This window comes from Dermochelys coriacea, chromosome 9 (assembly GCF_009764565.3).
Source record: "Dermochelys coriacea isolate rDerCor1 chromosome 9, rDerCor1.pri.v4, whole genome shotgun sequence".
Lineage (NCBI taxonomy): Eukaryota > Metazoa > Chordata > Testudines > Dermochelyidae > Dermochelys > Dermochelys coriacea.
Genome location: NC_050076.1, coordinates 59,073,172 through 59,091,876, shown reverse-complemented (window position 1 = coordinate 59,091,876; position 18,705 = coordinate 59,073,172). Strand labels below are relative to the sequence as shown.

General features: G+C 48.9%; 1 protein-coding gene and 1 long non-coding RNA gene across 2 annotated transcripts; one reads left to right on the top strand and one right to left on the bottom strand.

The window, feature by feature from the left end:
* Positions 1-96: 96 nt before the first annotated feature.
* LOC122455944 lies at positions 97-18,212 on the top strand. Its single transcript, XR_006274480.1, has 3 exons — positions 97-574; positions 10,577-10,581; positions 18,203-18,212. It is a non-coding gene; the product is annotated as an uncharacterized LOC122455944 (long non-coding RNA).
* Positions 846-4,240, bottom strand: LOC119861243 (40-kDa huntingtin-associated protein-like). Its single transcript, XM_038416090.2, has one exon. It carries the CDS (start codon positions 4,189-4,191, stop codon positions 3,163-3,165), a length of 1,029 nt encoding a protein of 342 aa, XP_038272018.1. The 5' UTR covers positions 4,192-4,240; the 3' UTR covers positions 846-3,162.
* Positions 18,213-18,705: the final 493 nt, after the last annotated feature.

Here is an 18,705-nt window from a genome sequence, read left to right as displayed (position 1 = left end):
CCCGCGCACGCCGCCTCCGACCCTCATGACCAGCTCCTGCGGGGCGCTGGGCACCCCCACAAACTTCCCGGGCCAGGATGCGACATGAGAGTCAACCTCCCCGCATCGCGACACTGAACGTGCCTCCCCCGCAGCAACCGCACGCCACGGGGATGTCCGTAACCGGAGCTTAGGGGGCGCAGTGACCCTGCCAAGGGCTAACGCCAGACCTCCTCCTAAGGCAAGCAAAGACTATCTGATTCTTTCGCATATAGGAAGCAGTCACACCTTTTAAAAAAAGTTACTTTGCTGCAGGAAAGCTGAGCCAGAGTCCGTAATTACACTGAATATGCTCATTCCACTTTCTTAGGGGAAAGGAGTACCACAGCCATAGAAACGCCCAATGCTCTGCCTCCTGTCAGCCCCTCTAAACAGCAATGTTATTGCCAGTTCATAGGGCTATTGTAAGCATGCTGCTGCGGGTAGGAGCGTACTCAAGTGAACAAGAGCGAGCTGTGGCCGAGGTACTCAGACTCCAGAAGGACAGTCAAAACTCAAAACCGTTCACCCAATAGATGTGCAATAGAGGAAGGAGGTAATGAGTAGTGAAGTGAGCTGTAGCTCACGGAAGCTTATCACCAGTTCAGTACATGGTTATGAGTCTTCCCCACACGAGGAACACCTGGAGCTTTGTTTTTGCACAATTTTATCTTAAAAGATGTAACATACAATAGTAGCTCCCTTTAATATTTTTTTCCCTGTATCCTGCCCTCTGGCACTGCACCTAGGCTCAAGCCCTGCAGCACATACACAAGCTTAGAGAGCTGAAGACTACTTCAGGACAATAAAGACAGGAAACTCCAGTCTGAGTTCCAGTACATTGATGCTTCATTAGAGTCATATATCAGTGAATGAAATGATGATTTCAAAACATGCCAGTAAAAATTATGTTTCAAAACATTTAAGAAATAATGTAAGGTTTACTTTTATATGTATAAATCAGTTTGCAGTTGCACATAAAGCAAAATAAAGACACAATACCCATCAATTTCCAGTGCTTTACAGGGATGGTTCGTCTCCACTTACTACAGTATAGGCTTGAAGTATTTTTTAAGCAACTTCCAAAACAGCCTCACTTTTATTCACACAGAAGACCATGTTATGTAGGAACACTACTTAGCTTGAAGTCCACAAGGTTCCATTTGTGTAAAAGGTAATCCCGCTCGCAAAAAGAAAAAAAAAACCCCGCATTTATGCATCCTAAAGAAACAATTAAAGGGAACCCACCCCAGAAAGGTGCAACTAAAGTTCATCTTCAGCATCTTCATCTTCAAAACATTCTTTCCAGAAGATGGCCAGAAACATGCTCTTCTCAGGGCATTATCATTTTTCAGCACATAAGAAGTGCCAAACAAACATTAAATTTACACCACCAATTTGTAAAATGGGAATGTAAATGGAAATTCAAGTAGGAAAGCTGGCCCCCAAAGATTAAATGATTGCCGGACTACAGAGTCACAGTGCAGAACTCTATGGCTTCTAGGCCCAGGTTTTGTTCATTAGAGCACAGAAAGGGTCTATTATCAATTCTCTTTATCATTAAAATGGAAAAATTAATGTTAAGTGTTAAACTAATCAAAGGTCACATGCTTTTCAGATATACATCAAGGCTCAATTTTGCACAACTCCTATACACCTTAAAAGAAGTTGCAAAAACATATCCGAGGACCAAAGTTATAGGTAAATGTTCCCTCTACACCAATACAATCCTTTTAAACTGCTGTAACAGGCCTGATATGTAAAGTAATATAGTATCTGTAGCAAATGCTAAAATTAAACATATTACATCCATCTTTACCTACTTGTTGAATGAAACCAACAAGGTAGTGAAGCTAAAAAGCCAGCAGCAGTGACTCCCCACATTGCTTAGGTTGTAGCTAGTGATATTTGCATTGAGCAATAAACAATTTTAAAAGTCTACAATATTTACTGAATTACATCTTAAAGAACTAGAAGGCTTCAGAATACATTGGTGTCTCCAGAGTTCTAGCTACAGCATTATATTAACAGAGCAAGAGCTAGGACTGAGAGCCAGGTAGTTAGAAAGTACAACTTTTAGGCAACAGCTTCCAACATTGAAACAGAACAAGGAGCAGAAGGTACAGAATAAAACTTTAGCTTCCAATTTAGCAAAAGAGTTGAGTTTAGTTACTTTTTTTAAATTAACATTTTAAACAGAAACTGGTATTTTTACCAGCTTGCTTACATGTGAATTACACTGATACAAAACCAGTCTCATTTTGAAACAGATACAGAAAAAAATGCACTAGTCATTACATCTCCAAATGGAAGAATTTTAAACTAAAAGACTGAATCCTGGCATTTGTGGACTGTTTGGAAAATGAGTGCCATTTGTAGTCTCTTCATAAAAAAATGGCAAGAATCCAGCCTCTTACTACCTTAAACTGTAGTAGCTTACATACACAGTTTCTAATGGATCAGGTCATCTCCTGCAGTAGCAGGTGTCTCAAATCTGTGAATGAGAGGAGAATGGCAAAGAGGCTGCACTGGGGCTGAAAAAGAAAAATCTCTATAACTAGAAGTAGTTAATAGGAAGTGTTGGCACATCCAAGTTCCTTGTCCCCAATAGGAAAATAGTCTTTAGCTCACATAGTCTTTTCCTACATGCGGATAGTAACAGGGAGATGCACTAAGGCTTTGTAGTGGTGATGAGTCAAAATGGAACAACCCTCTATGTGGCTACTGTGGGAAACAGAATCCCCTGGTGGGTGAAACAAGTCATGTTGGTGGTGATCCTATTGGGATTAGACTCCTGTGGCTGGCAGCTGAGAGGAAAGGCCATTCCCCAGCGTAGCAGATGGGGCTTCTCTCTCCTGTGGATCGTTGGAGTAGGTGTATGAGGTTAATTTCTCTGGTGATGCTTGGTGAGGGTTTCAGGCTATATGAGGGAGATAGCAACTGATCAGTGAAGGTGCAGTTACTCTCTGTGGAGATGGTAGATGGTGACATAGAGATGGCAGCTGAAGGTGGACAAGGCCTATCTCCCTAGTCCCACTAAGGCTGCAGCAGCAGGTGGGTGGGGCAGGCCTCTCTTTCTGGTAGGAGACTGACTCCCCTATGGAAGTGGCAGCAGGCAACTGAAGCCAGTCTGCGTGGGGGGACTCAGGCCCCCTGCCCAGAGGGGCTGATCATCTCTTGAAGCACCAGGTGGAGGAGGTGATTCTGCTCAGGGCTGAGCAGGGGCCAGAGCTCTGCCTGCAGCACCTTGAGCGCCTCCAGGTCCTTCTCCTGACAGGCCATGACAGTGGACTGCAGGAGGAGGAAGAGGCCAGGGGGCAGGTACCCTGCCTGGGGGAGCTGCCCAGCCCCCGCCCCACTCTCGAAGGCCTCCCAGCAGTATTTCTCCAGGGTCTGGGCGTGCTCAGGCAGCAGCTTGGGCGGCGGCGGCTGGAGCAGCAGGAGGAGCAGCACTCGGGACACCTCGCAGCGCACCAACACCTCCAGGAAGGCACCACTGGGCGGGCTGGGCCCGCCCTGGGCCAGCAGCTGCGCCTGGGTGAGCGCTGCTAGGGCCCCGTCGTAGTCGCGGGTGAGCAATAGGCAGGAGGCCAGCTCGCCCAGGCAGCGCAGCGCCTCCAGGGGCAGCTCGGCGGCTGCCAGCAGCTCGGCAGCGCGCTGGAAGTGCGGGGCGGCCTGGCCAGGCTGCTCCATGTCCCGCAGCGCCGAGCCCAGCTCCAGGCAGAGCCCTGCCGCCAGCGCCGGCTGCCCCAGTTCCAGGTGCAGGCGGGCGGCGAAGGCGAAGCAGCTGTGCGAGGCCTGCAGATGCTCGGCGAAGCCGCCGCTCAGGCTCAGCCGCTGCTGCAGGTCCCGCTCCTGCCGCAGGAAGAGGCGAGCGGCCTCGGTCAGGGCCTGCGCCTCGCCGGGCCCGTGGAAGAGGCTCTGGGCGCAGCGGGCCACGGCCAGCTGGCACCAGGCGGCGTAGGGCAGGCTCTCCTGGGCCCGCAGCTCCCGGGCCAGCACCCCGAACTGCTCCGCCGCCTCCGACACGTTCGGCTTCCGCAGGAACCGCTTCCGCAGCTTGGCCGACACCAGCCGGTACCGCGCCAGGAAGTCCCCGTCCCAGCCCCCGCCGGGGCCGGCCGCCCCCAGTCCCCCGGGGCCAGCTGGGCCCGAGCCACCCGCTGCCGCCATCCGCGCACCGGCTGCCGCCCGGAAGTGAAACCGTCGCGTGCCAGCCAATGGGCAGCCGCCTGAGTGGAAGAAGCTGCCACGACCCCTTCAGAGAAGGGGCGTAGCTAACGGGAAAGCGCTGCACCCCGGGAGCAGGCAAGAGGCGGGGCTGAGATTTCCGCCGCTTCCGGGGAAGGGAGAGGGGAGTCAGTCCCCCTTTCTGTTGAGAGGGAATGCGGGGGGAGTTGGCTCGGCTCCCCAAAGCCCTGGGAGGCTGAGGGGTAGGGGCTCTCTGGGGAGTGGGGCGGAGTAGGGGTGTGGTGTCCCAGCCTGCTTGGGGAACAGCCCCAGATCCTTGCAGCCCAGCTCATCAGGCTTGAAACCCCGTCGTGGGGCCGTGGCGCAAGCCCCCCCCTCCCCCGGGCTACGGCATCACCGTTACACAGTGACACAGGCAGCCCACGGGCACGGCGCTGGGCAAGCCCCACAAACCAGGGGCAAGTTCCATCTGGGAAAAGGGCTAGCTCCCCAAACCCGCCCTCCATCTGCCAGCATGGTCAGCAGCACATCCAGCCCTCCCTGCCTCACCTCAGAGCCTTCATTAGGGTGTATCCATTCACAGAGTCCAAGCATAGGCTAGTGGCCTCCCAGTGACATAAAAATGGTCCAAAGAGACTACCAGCTCCCAACACAACAAAACGAGGTAACAAACAACAGAGTGGAAGGGATGGGGGGGGGGGAAGAGGACACAATTACATGCTCATTCAGTATTGTGTGCTGCATCTTGGAGTTAAGTTACATAGAGTAACAGTTTGCCAGAACCTGCAACCTTATCTTTATCTTTAATTCTGTAGAATTAACCCTAGCACCATGGCACTTGCTCCTATAGGTGATCCTCTATGGCTCAGCCTACCCAGATCCAGCCATGGGATAGAGTAGGCAACACAAGAAACATCTAATATGCTGTAGTTCAGGAATCTGAAACTGATGTGGGGTGAATTTCTCTGAAGAAATGCTATAATCTGAAATCTTGATTTCATGATTCAGTCCTTCTGTGATAAATAATGGTGAGTGCAAAATTCCCTTGGTTGGTAAGAAAGCAACAGTGCACATGTAAACTAATCCCACCTCCCACCACAAGAAAAAAATATGCTTAGATCTCCCTGCGGTTTACTCTGCTAGCCAGCAGTGTTGCAGCTCTAGAGCAGCATAAGGTATGTTACCCATAAAGTCACTATACAATAAATCAAGAATTCATAGTTCCTTAGACATTTTCCCAGGTGCTCCAGAAACTAAACTTCTTCACCATGGCCGAGTAAGAACCACAAAGGATAAACAAGTATATACTGGCAAGTATATGCTGGTGAACGGTCATACCCACTCCTCTTCGGGTATTTAGGTGGCATTATGGCAAAAGAGTACTTTTGAATCTCTGCACCATTTGCTGTAGAAATTGTGTCCCCTCCTTAATTAGTTTGCAAGGTCTGGTTATTTATCTTTTTTATGGATGCATAAAAAAAAACTGGAGTTAGGGCTGCTGCAGAGATGGACATCTGGATGCCAAGAGGAAATCTGAAGACTGACTGTGCTGTGTGTTTCATATTTTTGGGCAATGGTTTTATTTTCACATGGAAATAAGAAGAAACCAAATGAAACTCACTTCACTGGTTACCATATACTGTGCCTGGCTACTTCTCATTATTCTGGAAAAGACGGTTACTAACCTTTCCTTAACTGTTCTTAGAGATGTGTTGCTTGTGTCCATTCCAATATAGGTGTGCGTGCATCGCGTGCGCCGTCACCAGAAGTTTTTCCCCTAGTGGTATCAGTCGGCTCAACTCTGGTGCCCCCTGGCACCTCCGTGGTGCTGCATATATGCCCCTGCCAGCCCACCACCTCCTCAGTTCCTTCTTGAGGGCAACCCCAATAGAGGGGCAGGTGGGCAGGTTGTGGAATGGATATGAGCAACACATCTTGAAAACAAAAGATACAGAAAAGTTAGTAACCATCTTTTCTTCTTCGAGTGCTTGCTTATGTGCATTCCAATATAGGTGATACCCAAGCAATCAGTTAGGTGGTGGGATTGGAATTTATCTGAGATATGGACTGGAGGACTGCTATACCATAGGCTGCATTGCTTCTCACCTGTACAGTGATGGCATAGTGAACGTGTAGATGAAAATCAGGTTGCCACCCTGCAGCGATCCAGGACTGGGACATGAGCTACGAATACCAATGATGAGGTTTGTGATCTCGTGAAGTGCGCTGTTAAGCATGGGGGAGCCACCTTCGTCAGGTCATAGCATGTGTGGATGCAGGATGTTATCCAAGAAGAGATTCTTTGTGCTGAGACCAGTATCCCTTTCATCCTTTCTGTGATAGCAACAAAAAGTTGGGTAGACTTCTGAAAGGGTTTGCTCCTTTCTATGTAAAAGACCAGAGCACATCTAATGTCCAGAGAGTACAACCTCTGTTTCTGTCTGTTTGCATGAGGCTTAGGATAGAAGACTGGGAGAAAAATGTCCTGACTACCATAGAAATATGAGACCACATTAGGAAGGAAGGACAGGTGTGAACGAAGCCGAACTTTGTCCCTGAAGAAGACTGTGTATGGTGGTTAGGAGGCGAGGGCTCAGATCTCTGAAACTCTCCTGGCCGAGGTAATGGCCATCAGGAAGATAGTAGATCAAGGGGCACACTGCCAATGGCTCACACAGCCGCCCTGTCAACCAAGATAGCACCAGGTTGGGATCCCAGAGAGGCAGAGGCTGATGTGCCTGCAGGTAAAGACGCTCTAAGCCTTTTAAGAACTGATCACAAATTGGGTTGGAAAAAACTAGCCTGTCATTCAGAGCTGGGTGGAATGCTGAGCTTTCAGCTAGGTGAACTCTAAAGGAAGACACTGCAAGACCCTTTCTCTTCAGGTAAAGCAGGTAGTCCAGGATAAGGAGCTAGGATTCATGATGTGACGGAGAGACTGCTGAGACTCATCAAGCCCTCAGATCACTACCCCTTCCTACTTCTCCACATGGGCACCAATGATACTGCCAAGAATGACCTTGAGTGGATCACTGCAGACTACGTGGCCCTGGGAAGAAGGATAAAGTAGTTTGAGGCACAAGTGGTGTTCTCGTCCATCCTTCCTGTGGAAGGAAAAGGACCGGGTAGAGACTGTTGAATCGTGGAAGTCAATGAATGGCTATGCAGGTGGTGTCGGAGAGAAGGCTTTGGATTCTTTGACCATGGGATGGTGTTCCAAGAAGGAGGAGTGCTAGGCAGAGATAGGCTCCACCTAACAAAGAGAGGGAAGAGCATCTTCGCAAGCAGGCTGGCTAACCTAGTGAGGAGGGCTTTAAATTAGGTTTACCGGGAGAAGGAGACCAAAGCCCTGAGGTAAGTGGGGAAGTGGGATACCGGGAGGAAGCACAAGCAGGAGAGCACAAGAGGGGAGGCCTCCTGCCTCATACTGAAAAAGCAGGACGATCAACGAGTTATCTTAAGTGCCTATACACAAATGCAAGAACCCTTGGAAACAAGCAGGGAGAACTGGAAGTCCTGGCACAGGCAAGGAATTGTGTGATTGGAATAACAGAGACTTGGTGGGATAACTCACATGACTGGAGTACTGTCATGGATGGACATAAACTGTTCAGGAAGGACAGGCAGGGCAGAAAAGGTGGGGGAGTTGCATTGTATGTATGACTGCTCAGAGCTCCAGTCTGAAACTGCAGAAAAACCTGAGAGTCTCTGGATCAAGTTTAGAAGTGTGAGCAACAAGGGTGATGTCGTGGTGGGAGTCTGCTATAGACCACCAGACCAGGGGGATGAGATGGACGAGGCTTTCTTCTGGCAACTAACAGAATTTAGTAGATCGCAGGCCCTGGCTCTCATGGGAGACTTCAATCACCCTGATATCTGCTGGGAGAGCAATACAGCGGTGCACAGACAATACAGGAAGTTTTTGGAAAGTGTAGAGGACAATTTCCTGGTGCAAGTGCTGGACGAACCAACTAGGGTCAGAGCTCTTCTTGACCTGGTGCTCAAAAACCAGGAAGAATTAGTAGGGGAAGCAAAAGTGGATGGGAATCTGGGAGGCAGTGACCATGAGATGGTCGAGTTCAGGATCCTGACACAAGGAAAAAAGGAGAGCAGCAGAATATGGACCCTGGTCTTCAGAAAAGCAGACTTTGACTCCCTCAGGGATCTGATGGGCAGGAACCCCTGGGAGAATAACATGAGGGGGAAAGGAGTCCAGGAGAACTGGCTGTATTTTAAAGAATCCTTACTGAGGTTACAGGAACAAACCATCCCGATGTGTAGAAAGAATAGTAAATATGGCAGGTGACCAGCTTGGCTTAACAGTGAAATCCTTCCTGATCTTAAACACAAAAAAGAAGCTTACAAGAAGTGGAAGCTTGGACAAATGACCAGGGAAGAGTATAAAAATATTGCTCAGGCATGCAGGAATGCTGGTGAATCTTGCCCATATGCTCAGGGTTTAGCTGATCGCCATATTTGGAGTCGGGAAAGAATTTTCCTCCAGGGCAGATTGGAAGAGGCCTGGAGGTTTTTCACCTTCTTCTGTAGCATGCGGCACGCGTCACTTGATGGAGGATTCTCTACTCCTTGAAGTCTTTAAACCATGATTTGAGGACTTTAATAGCTCAGACATAGGTGAGGTTTTTCACAGGAGTGGGTGGGTGAGATTCCGTGGCCTGCGTTGTGCAGGAGGTCAGACTAGATGATCAGAATGGTCCCTTCTGACCTTAGTATCTATGTATCTATGTATGAAATCAGGAAGGCCAAATCACACTTGGAGTTGCAGATAGCAAGAGATGTTAAGAGTAACAAGAAGGGTTTCTTTAGGTATATTAGCAACAAGAAGAAAGTCAAGGAAAGTGTGGGCCCCTTACTGAATGAGGGAGGCAATCTAGTGACAGAGGATGTGGAAAAAGCTAATATACTCAATGCTTTTTTTGCCTTTGTCTTCACGAACAAGGTCAGCTTCCAGACTACTGCACTGGGCAGCATAGCATGGGGAGGAGGTGACCAGTCCTCTGTGGAGAAAGAAGTGGTTCAGGACTATTTAGAAAAGCTGGACGAGCACAAGTCCATGAGGCCGGATGCACTGCATCCGAGAGTGCTAAAGGAGTTGGCGGATGTGATTGCAGAGCCATCGGCCATTATCTTTGAAAACTTATGGCGATCAGGGGAGGTCCCGGACGACTGGAAAAAGGCTAATGTAGTGCCCATCTTTAAGAAAGGGAAGAAGGAGTATCCGGGGAACTACAGGCCAGTCAGCCTCTCCTCAGTCCCTGGAAAAATCATGGAGCAGGTTCTCAAGGAATCAATTCTGAAGCACTTAGAGGAGAGGAAAGTGATCAGGAAGAGTCAGCATGGATTCACCAAAGGCAAGTCATGCCTGACCAACCTGATTGCTTTCTATGATGAGATAACTGGCTCTGTGGATGAGGGGAAAGCAGTGAATATGTAATTCCTTGACTTTAGCAAAGCTTTTGATACGGTCTCCCACAGTATTCTTGCCAGCAAGTTAAAGAAGTATGGGCTGGATGAATGGACTATAAGGTGGATAGAAAGCTGGCTAGATCATCAGGCTCAACGGGTAGTGATCAATGGCTCCACGTCTATTTGGCAGCTGGTATCAAGCAGAGTACCCCAAGGGTCGGTCCTGGGGCCAGTTTTGTTCAATATCTTTATTAATGATCTGGAGGATGGCGTGGACTGCACCCTCAGCAAGTTTGCAGATGACACCAAACTGGGAGGAGTGGTAGATACGCTGGAGGGTAGGTATAGGATACAGAGGACCCTAGACAAAGTAGAGGATTGGGCCAAAAGAAATCTGATGAGGTTCAACAAAGACAAGTGCAGAGTCCTGCACTTAGGAACGAAGAATCCCATGCACTGCTACAGACTAGGGACTGAATGGCTAGGCAGCAGTTCTGCAGAAAAGGACCTAGGGGTTACAGTGAACGAGAAGCTGGATATGAGTCAACAGTGTGCCCTTGTTGCCAAGAAGGCTCACGGCATTTTGGGCTGTATAAGTAGGGGCATTGCTGGCAGATAGAGGAACGTGATCGTTCCCCTCTATTCGACATTGGTGAGGCCTCATCTAGAGTACTGTGTCCAGTTTCGGGCCCCACACTACAAGAAGGATGTGGACAAATTGGAAAGCATCTAGTGGAGGGCAACAAAAATTATTAGGGGACTGGAACACATGATTTATGAGGAGAGGCTGAGGGAACTGGGATTGTTTAGTCTGCAGAAGAGAAGAATGAGGGGGAATTTGATAGCTGCCTTCAACTACCTGAAAAGGGGTTCCAAAGAGGATGGATCTAGACTGTTCTCAGTGGTAGCAGATGACAGAACGAGGAGTAATGGTCTCAAGTTGCAGTGGGGGAGGTTTAGGTTGGATATTAGGAAAAAACTTTTTCACTAGGAGGGTGGTGAAGCATTGTAATGGGTTATTTAGGGAGGTTGTGAAATCTCCTTCCTTAGAGGTTTTTAAGGTCAGGCTTGACAAAGCCCTGGCTGGGATGATTTAGTTGGACTAGATGACCTCCTGAGGTCCCTTCCAACCCTGATATTCTATGATTCTATGGTAAGGGGCAGTGTGGCCTCCAAAGGAGAGATCCCCTTCTGAAGTGACCACAGTGAGAACTTTTTCCACATTGCTAGATAGGCCGTTCTGGCTGACTGCTTTCTACTACCCATAAGGACGGCTTATAATGGTGCTGAGCAGCACTGTTCCATCTCACTCAGTCACAAAGGTTCCAAGCCGTCAGGCACAGAGACTCTAGATTCGGGTGGTGCGTGCAGCCATGCTCCTGGGAGATCAGATCCGGCACCATCAGAAGACTGACTGGTGTGGCTATCAAGAGAGGTTGTGAACCAATGTTGGTGCAGCCATGCCAGCGCCATAAGGATCATGCGTGCTTTGTCCCTTCTGATCTTAAACAGTATTTTATGGATGTGTCCTAGGTATGAGCAGAACTGGGGGCATTTCCTGTTGCATCTGTTCGCAAACAGGTCCACCTGGGGAAATCCTCACATCTGGAAAACAGCATCCAGGATGTCCGGAGAGACCACTCATGGTGAATGATGAAGGACCTGCTCTGGTGGTCCACAAGCCTGTTTTGATAGCCCAGTAGGTAAGCAGCTTCCACGTGAATGGAATGGACTCTGCAGTAATCCCAGAGCCTCAGTGCCTCATGGCACAGGGGAGAGGATCAGGCTCCCCCTTGCTTCTTTATATAAAACATTGCCATCGTGTTGTGCATGAAGACTGACATGCACTTGCCCTAGAGTTTGAGGCGGAATATTTGGCAGGCAAGACGCACCGCTCTTAGTTCCCTGTTGTTGATATGCAGGGCTAATTCCTCTGGTGTCCAGAGACCTTGAGTTCCGAGGGGCCTCAGGTGGGCTCCCCACCCCATGTCTGGGGCATCTGTACCAAATCCATCGAGGGTGCAGGTTTTGCAAAGGGAATGCTGGCACACACCGTGTCTTGATCCAGCCACCATTGAAGAGCTCTGATTAATGCCGGTAGAAGTGTGACCACCTTGTCTAGTGGGCGATGACCTGGTACGTATACCAATGCCAGCCGTGGGATGGATAGCTTAGTGGTTTGAGCATTGGCCTGCTAAACCCAGGGTTGTGAGTTCAATCCTTGAGGGGGCCATTTAGGGATCTGGGACAAAAATTGGGGATTAGTCCTGCTTTGAGCAGGGAGTTGGACTATATGACCTCCTGAGGTCCCTTCCAACCCTAATATTCTATAGTTGGAAAGGCTGCAGCCTGAATTATGTATGCTGCACCACGTAAATCCAAGAGGCCATGTTCCCCAGGAGCTTCAGGCAGCACCTTGCTATGATGGTGAGTACGCTTTCAGGTAATTTATGAGAGCTGCAGTGTCCCTGAAATGGTTCTCCAGCAAGGAGGCCCTTGCCTGATTTGAGTCAAGAACCGCTCCTATAAATTCTATCCTCTGAATAGGCGTGAAGGTGTATCATAAATATAAAGGGAAGGATAGCCGCCTTTCTGTATACAGTGCTATAAAATCGCTCCTGGCCAGAGGGAAAGTCCTTTTACCTGTAAAGGGTTAAGAAGCTCAGTTAACCTGGCTGGCACCTGACCCAAAATGACCAATGAGGGGACAAGATACTTTCAAATCTGGAGGGGGGGAGAAGGCTTTTGTCTGTCTGTGAGATACTTTTGCCGGGAACAGATCAAGGATGCAAGCCCTCCAACTCCTGTTAAGTTAGTAAGTAATCTAGCTAGAAAATGCATTAGGTTTTTTTGTTTTGTCTTATGAAATTCGCTGTGCTAGAGGAAATGCGTATTCCTGTTTTTGTGTCTTTTGGTAACTTAAGGTTTTGCCTAGAGGGATTCTCTGTTTTGAATCTGACTGCCTGTAAGATTATCTTCCATTCTGATCTTACAAAATTGTTTTCTTTTCTTCTTCTAATAAAGTTCTGTTTTTTAAGAATCTGATTGGGTTTTTTGGGTCTTAAACATCCAAGGCTGGTTTGTGCTCATCTTGTTTATTCTCAAGCCTCCCCAGGAAAGGGGGTGTAAGGGCTTGGGGGGCTATTTTGGGGAAATAGGAACTCCAAGTGGTCCTTTCCCTGTTCTTTGTCTAAATCACTTGGTGGTGGCAGCATACTGTTCAAATACAAGGCGAAATTTGTGCCTTGGGAAAGTTTTTAACCTAAGCTGGTAAAAATAAGCTTAGGGGGTTTTTCATGCGAGTCCCCACATCTGTACCCTAGAGTTCAGAGTGGGGAGGGAATCCTGACAAGGTGGACTTTGTGTTTGTTGTCCAGGAGACCTAGGTTCCTGAAAGTGGATTGTACGAAGTCTATGTGCCCTTCAACTAGTTCTTTGGACTGACCCATGACCAACCCGTCGTCCAGGTATGGGAAGACCTTCACTCCTCATTTCCTGACAGAGGCTGCTACCACTGCCATGCATTTCGTGAATACTTTCAGGACTGTTGGCAGGCCAAAAGGCAGCACCATGAACTGATAGTGATTCTGGTTTACTACAAATTGAAGGTATTTTCTGTGGCCTGGGAAGATGGCTATGTGAATGTACACGTCCTTCAAGTTGAGGGTGGCATACCCATCCCCTGGATCTAAGGAAGGAATAATCGAGGCTAGGGAGACCATGCGGAACTTCAGCTTCTTCATGAACTTGCTGAGGTTCTGAAGGTCTAGTATGGGTCTGAAATCCCCATTGGACTTTGGGATCAGGAAGTAGCGGGAGTAAAACCCCTGGCCTCTTAGCTCTTAGAACCTCCTCCACTCCCCTCACCCTTAGGAGTGACTGCACCTCCTGGGCCAGGAGATTTTTGTGAGAAGGATTCATGAAGGGGGACAGGGAGGGGAAGTGGAAAGGAGGGGAAGAAATAAACTGCAAGGTATATCCCACTTCTACCATATGAAGACCCATTGGTCGGAAGTGATGTTGGTCCATGCCCAGTAAAAGCTGGACAAACGGTACACAAACATAGAGGTGACATCAGGGCTGAAAGTAAGATAAAAGACTTACTGGGCCCCTGAAAGGGGCGGGGCCTTAGGCAAAAAGGGTGGGGCTGGGGGGGTCAGCCTTCCCCAGCCAGCTTTTCCGTACTGCCCGGCCTGTGTCGGCCGGGGTTCCGGCGGCGATTTAAAGGGTCTGGGGCCCACTTTCACCTCTGGGTGACATCCAAGTTATGGATTGGTGCACAGTCCTCGGGCGCACCCTCAAAAGTTTGCTTATTGCCCTTTAGTTGTTTCTTTCTGAAGCCTTTATTCCTTCATCAACCTAAGTCGTGTCTCTGCAGGTGCTAAGGCGGGTAAAAATGGCACATGGGCTGAGGTTTGTAATGCTTCTGGGAATGGGATGGAGGGGAGGAGAGGGGTGGGGCTGGAGTGTGACTGCTGAATGACTTCAGCGTCGCCCTCAAATCTTTTAGGCTATGAAGCTGGGCATCTGTTTATTCTGAGAAGAGGGACAGTCCCTCAAATGGTACATCCTGCACTGTCTGTTGGACCTCATGGGATAGGCCAGACAATTGAAGCCAGGAGTTTTGTCTCATTACCACGCCTGTGGCCATCACCTGGGCTGCCACATCCGTGGCATCTAAGGCCACCTGGAGGGATGCCTTGACTATGGTCTTGCCTTCATCTGCCATGGCAGTAAACTCTGATCTAGAGTCCGATGGTAGGAGCTCCTTAAACTTCTGCATGGCTGACCAGGAATTAGTCATACCTGCTGAACAGCGCCTGGTGGTTCTTAACTGGAGAACCCCCGTGGAGTATATTTTCCTCCCTAAAAGGTCCAGTTTCCTGGCCTCTTTTGCCTTGGGTGGTGGTCCCTGTTTCCCTTGCCTTTCCCTCTTGTTGGCTGCAGCAACAACCAGGGAACCTGGTTGAGCAGGATGAGTTTACTGGTATTCATATCCCTTGTGGAGTACGAAGTATTTCCTCTCCACTTGTTTAGCTGTGGGTTGAAGAGAGGTCAGGGACTGACAAAGTGCCCTTATGGATCACAAGACAGCCTTATTCAGGGGCAAGGCTACTTTCGCTGAGTAGGGGTCAGTATGTCTACCAAGGCCTGGGCTGACTCCATTACCTTCTCTACTTGGAGGATGAGGTTCTGAGCAATCCGACGCAAGAGCTCCTGGTGAGCCTTGTAATCATTTTGCATCAAGGCTATGGTCATACTTGCTACTGCCTCATCAGGCGAAGATGACGAAGAGGCTTGTACAGTTACCAGACTGTAGGCTTATTTTTCAGGTTTTGTTTTGTTATGTGAATCCTTATGCTATAATGGGTTAATGTTTGATGTTTGCATGCTGCTTATGCACACTGATGGTTTTGGATGCCATCTTGTTGGTATTGCCATATTGAATAGGGCTAAACAACAGCCTTTCTCTACAGAACTTTTGCATCATAGAGGTTATATGTATAACGATGCTGCGCCCAGCAATGGTGGCTCTCTGCCATAGAGGCAGCCTGTGAACCCGTCACTTTGCACACACTTTGAGAGTCAACATCACTCATCTGCAAACCATCCAGGAGAATCCTGAGCCATACCATCTGCTCCATCTCAGCCAGGTTCCATGTTCCTCCTGCAAACTCCATATTAAGGCACTGGAAGGTCCGGAGCCCAACAGCAGCTGGAGAGACTAGGTTCCCGGTCAACAGTCCACTGTCCACTTGTCAGTCATTGCCATCACCCTGCAAGTATAAAAAGGGCTCTAATTAGGGATACCCATGGTTTGCTAAGGGTTAGTTGGGAGCCGGGCTTCAGGCCCAACTGGTTCTGACCACTGTGCTGTTTTGCTCTGTTTATTGTTTCTCCCCCTTAACTGTGTTCACTTTCCCCAAATAAATAACACTTTGTTTGTACCTTAAACTTGGGTTAAGTTTTACTTACCTGGTTTGCTGGGTGGGGTGTGAGGGATTTTATTTTACCAGGTGATAGATACTGGATGCTGGGGCCAAATCACAATCTTCTAATTTAGTTTAACTTTTTTGTGATAACTTCTTCAGTACAATAGGACCTTGTACATCCTCCGGTGCTGGCGGATCACCTGCAAGTATGACCTGAGAGACCCAGACTTCTGCCCTGGAGAAGGAACCTCTCTCCAACCAGGATGGCGGGGGTGCCCTCATCTCTGAGGCTGCTGATTGTGAGCATCCCGCCTGGGGCATGTGAGTCGTCCAAGGGGTTCACATCAGTCACTGGAGTGGCATCTGCCATTGACCAGGAGGCCATGCTGCCGGAACAAGCCCCTGGGCCATGGCAGTAGAGCACATATGCTCCACCCAGAGTCTGCTCCCTCACAAGATGTATGAATCCACCTGTGATTCGGAACCTGAGGACCCGCTCCTAAATGATCATTGTGATGCTGTGCTCTTTGGTGCCGAATAATGGTGCTGAAATGGAGAGCGATGCCACTGTGGGAGCAGTGCCATGATGGGGAGTGGGGTGGCGATTATAGAATCGTAGAACATTAGAGTTGGAAGAGACCTCAGGAGGTCATCTAGTCCAACCCCCTGCTCAAAGCAGGACCAACACCAACTAAATCATCTCAGCCAGGGCTTTGTCAAGCCTGACCTTGAAAACCTCTAAGGAAGGAGATTCCACTACCTCCCTAGGTAACCCATTTCAGTTCTTCACCACCCTCCTAGTGAAATAGTGTTTCCTAATATCCAACCTAGACCTCCCCCACTGCAACTTGAGACCATTGCTCCTTGTTCTGTCATCTACCACCACTGAGAACAGCTTAGCTCCATCCTCTTTGGAACCCCCTTCAGGTAGTTGAAGGCTGCTATCAAATCCCCCCTCACTCTTCTCTTCTGCAGACTAAACAAGCCCAGTTCCCTCAGCCTCTCCTCATAAGTCATGTGCCCCAGCCCCCTGATCATTTTCGTTGCCCTCTGCTGGACTCTCTCCAATTTTTCCACATCCTTTCTGTAGCGGGGGGCCCAAAACTGGACACAATACTCCAGATGTGGCCTCACCATTGCCGAATGAAAATAATCACTTCCCTTGATCTGCTGGCAATACTCCTCCTAATACAGTCCAATATGCCGTTAGCCTTCTTGGCAACAAGGGCACACTGCTGACTCATATCCAGCTTCTCATCCACTGTAATCCCCAGGTCCTTTTCTGCAGAACTGCTGCTTAGCCAGTCAGTCCCCAGCCTGTAGTGGTGCATGGAATTCTTCCTTCCTAAGTGCAGGACTCTGTACTTGTCCTTGTTGAACCTCATCAGATTTCTTTTGGCCCAATCCTCCAATTTGTCTAGGTCACTCTGGACCCTATCCCTACCCTCCAGGGTATCTACTTCTCCCCCTACCTTAGTGTCATCCACGAACTTGCAGAGGGTGCAATAAATCCCATCGTTCAGATCATTAATAAAGATGTTGAACAAAACCGTCCCCAAGACTGACCCCTGGGGCACTCCACTTGATACCGGCTGCCAAATAGACATGATGGGGAGCGGTGCCATGATTCAGAGTGGTGGCAGGATCATGAGCTGTGCCACAATTGCAGCTGATGCTGGGAGTGCGACCAGTACTGTGAATGAGGTTGGTGCTGGAACTGTGACCAGTGCTGAGGTGAGGAATGATGTGGCTGTGGCGAGCATGGCCACAGTGTTGAGCCTCTGGAAGATGAGCAAGACTGGGGGCGGTGCCTCACCATCATTCCTGGCTTGCCCAAGAACGGTGCTTGTCTTCTTGGAACCAGGCCCTGCGGTGCTTGAGCCCAGAGAACAGGGGCTCTGCACCACCTCACATGCCTCTCGCGTCGATGGTGCTCCTAGGGATGAATTTAATATAGGTGTTTTATTGATCCCCTCAGCACTACACAGCCAGCTCATAGTGAATGATGAAGGACCTGCTCCAGTGGTCCACAAGCCTAAGAGGGGAGTCCATCGGCACCAGACTTGACAGGTCTCCCGCTGGGGCTGGAGTCAACGGCACCAGCTGAGTTGTGACCAATTGGACGCGGCCTGATATGGGTTTTTCTCATGGGGGAATGTCCCCAGTCTGACTTTTTTGTCCTCTTCGGCACCAGAGATGACCAGCAGTGCCGTGCTGTCGGCACTGCCTTCCTGGGTTCCAGAAAGGAGTGACGGTGCCAGGCGGTGGTTGGTACTGGGGAACGCAGGTCACACTGGTTTTCTCTAATAGATGATGGTGCATTCCTGGTCAAAGAAGTGCTCAGTGCTGGGTCAGGTTGTCGCTCCGAAGAGGAGCATAGCGCTCCCTCTATGAGGAGGAATTTCAGCCAACTGTCTCTCTTCTTCTTAGTTTTAGGTTTGAAATTCTTGCAAATCTGGCACTTTTCTTGGATGTGACCATCTCCCAGGCACTTCTAATAACTGTCGTGGGGATTACTTATTCACATGTGTCATAAACATTCAGCTAAGGGTAGCATAAAATCCCTCCTTTACCTGTAAAGGGTTAAGAAGTTCAAATAACCTGGTTGGCACCTGACCAAAAGGACCAATAAGGGAAGAAGATACTTTCAAATCTGTGGGGAAAGGTTTTTGCTTTGTCTCTTTGTGTGGGTTCTCTCGGAGCCAGAGAGGGACCAGGGGCAGGAAAAACCATCTCTTAAAACCCTGCCTGAAATAATATCTAGGATTACAAAAATTGTAAGTAAAGCAAGGAAAGGCATTAGATTATCTTTTGTTTTAGCTTGTGAATTTTCCCTGTGCTAAGAGGGAGGTTTATCCCTGTTTTTTGTAATTTTAAAGTTTTGCCTAGAGGGGGATCCTCTCTGTTTTGAATCTGATTACCCTGTAAAGTTACCTTCCATCCTGATTTTACAGAGGTTCTTCTTTTTCTTTTTTTTCTTTATAATGAAGTTCTGTTTTTTAAGAATCTGGTTTATCTATTTGGTTGGTATATTATTCTCAGACCTACCCAGGAAAGGAGGTGAAGGGGATATTGGGGGGATATTTTAGGGAAACAGGAACTCCAAGTGGTCCCCCCTCAGACAGAGACAAACACC

Excerpts from the sequence above, each read along its gene's own strand:
- LOC119861243 (XM_038416090.2), bottom strand. The coding sequence starts at position 4,191 with ATGGCGGCAGCGGGTGGCTCGGGCCCAGCTGGCCCCGGGGGACTGGGG.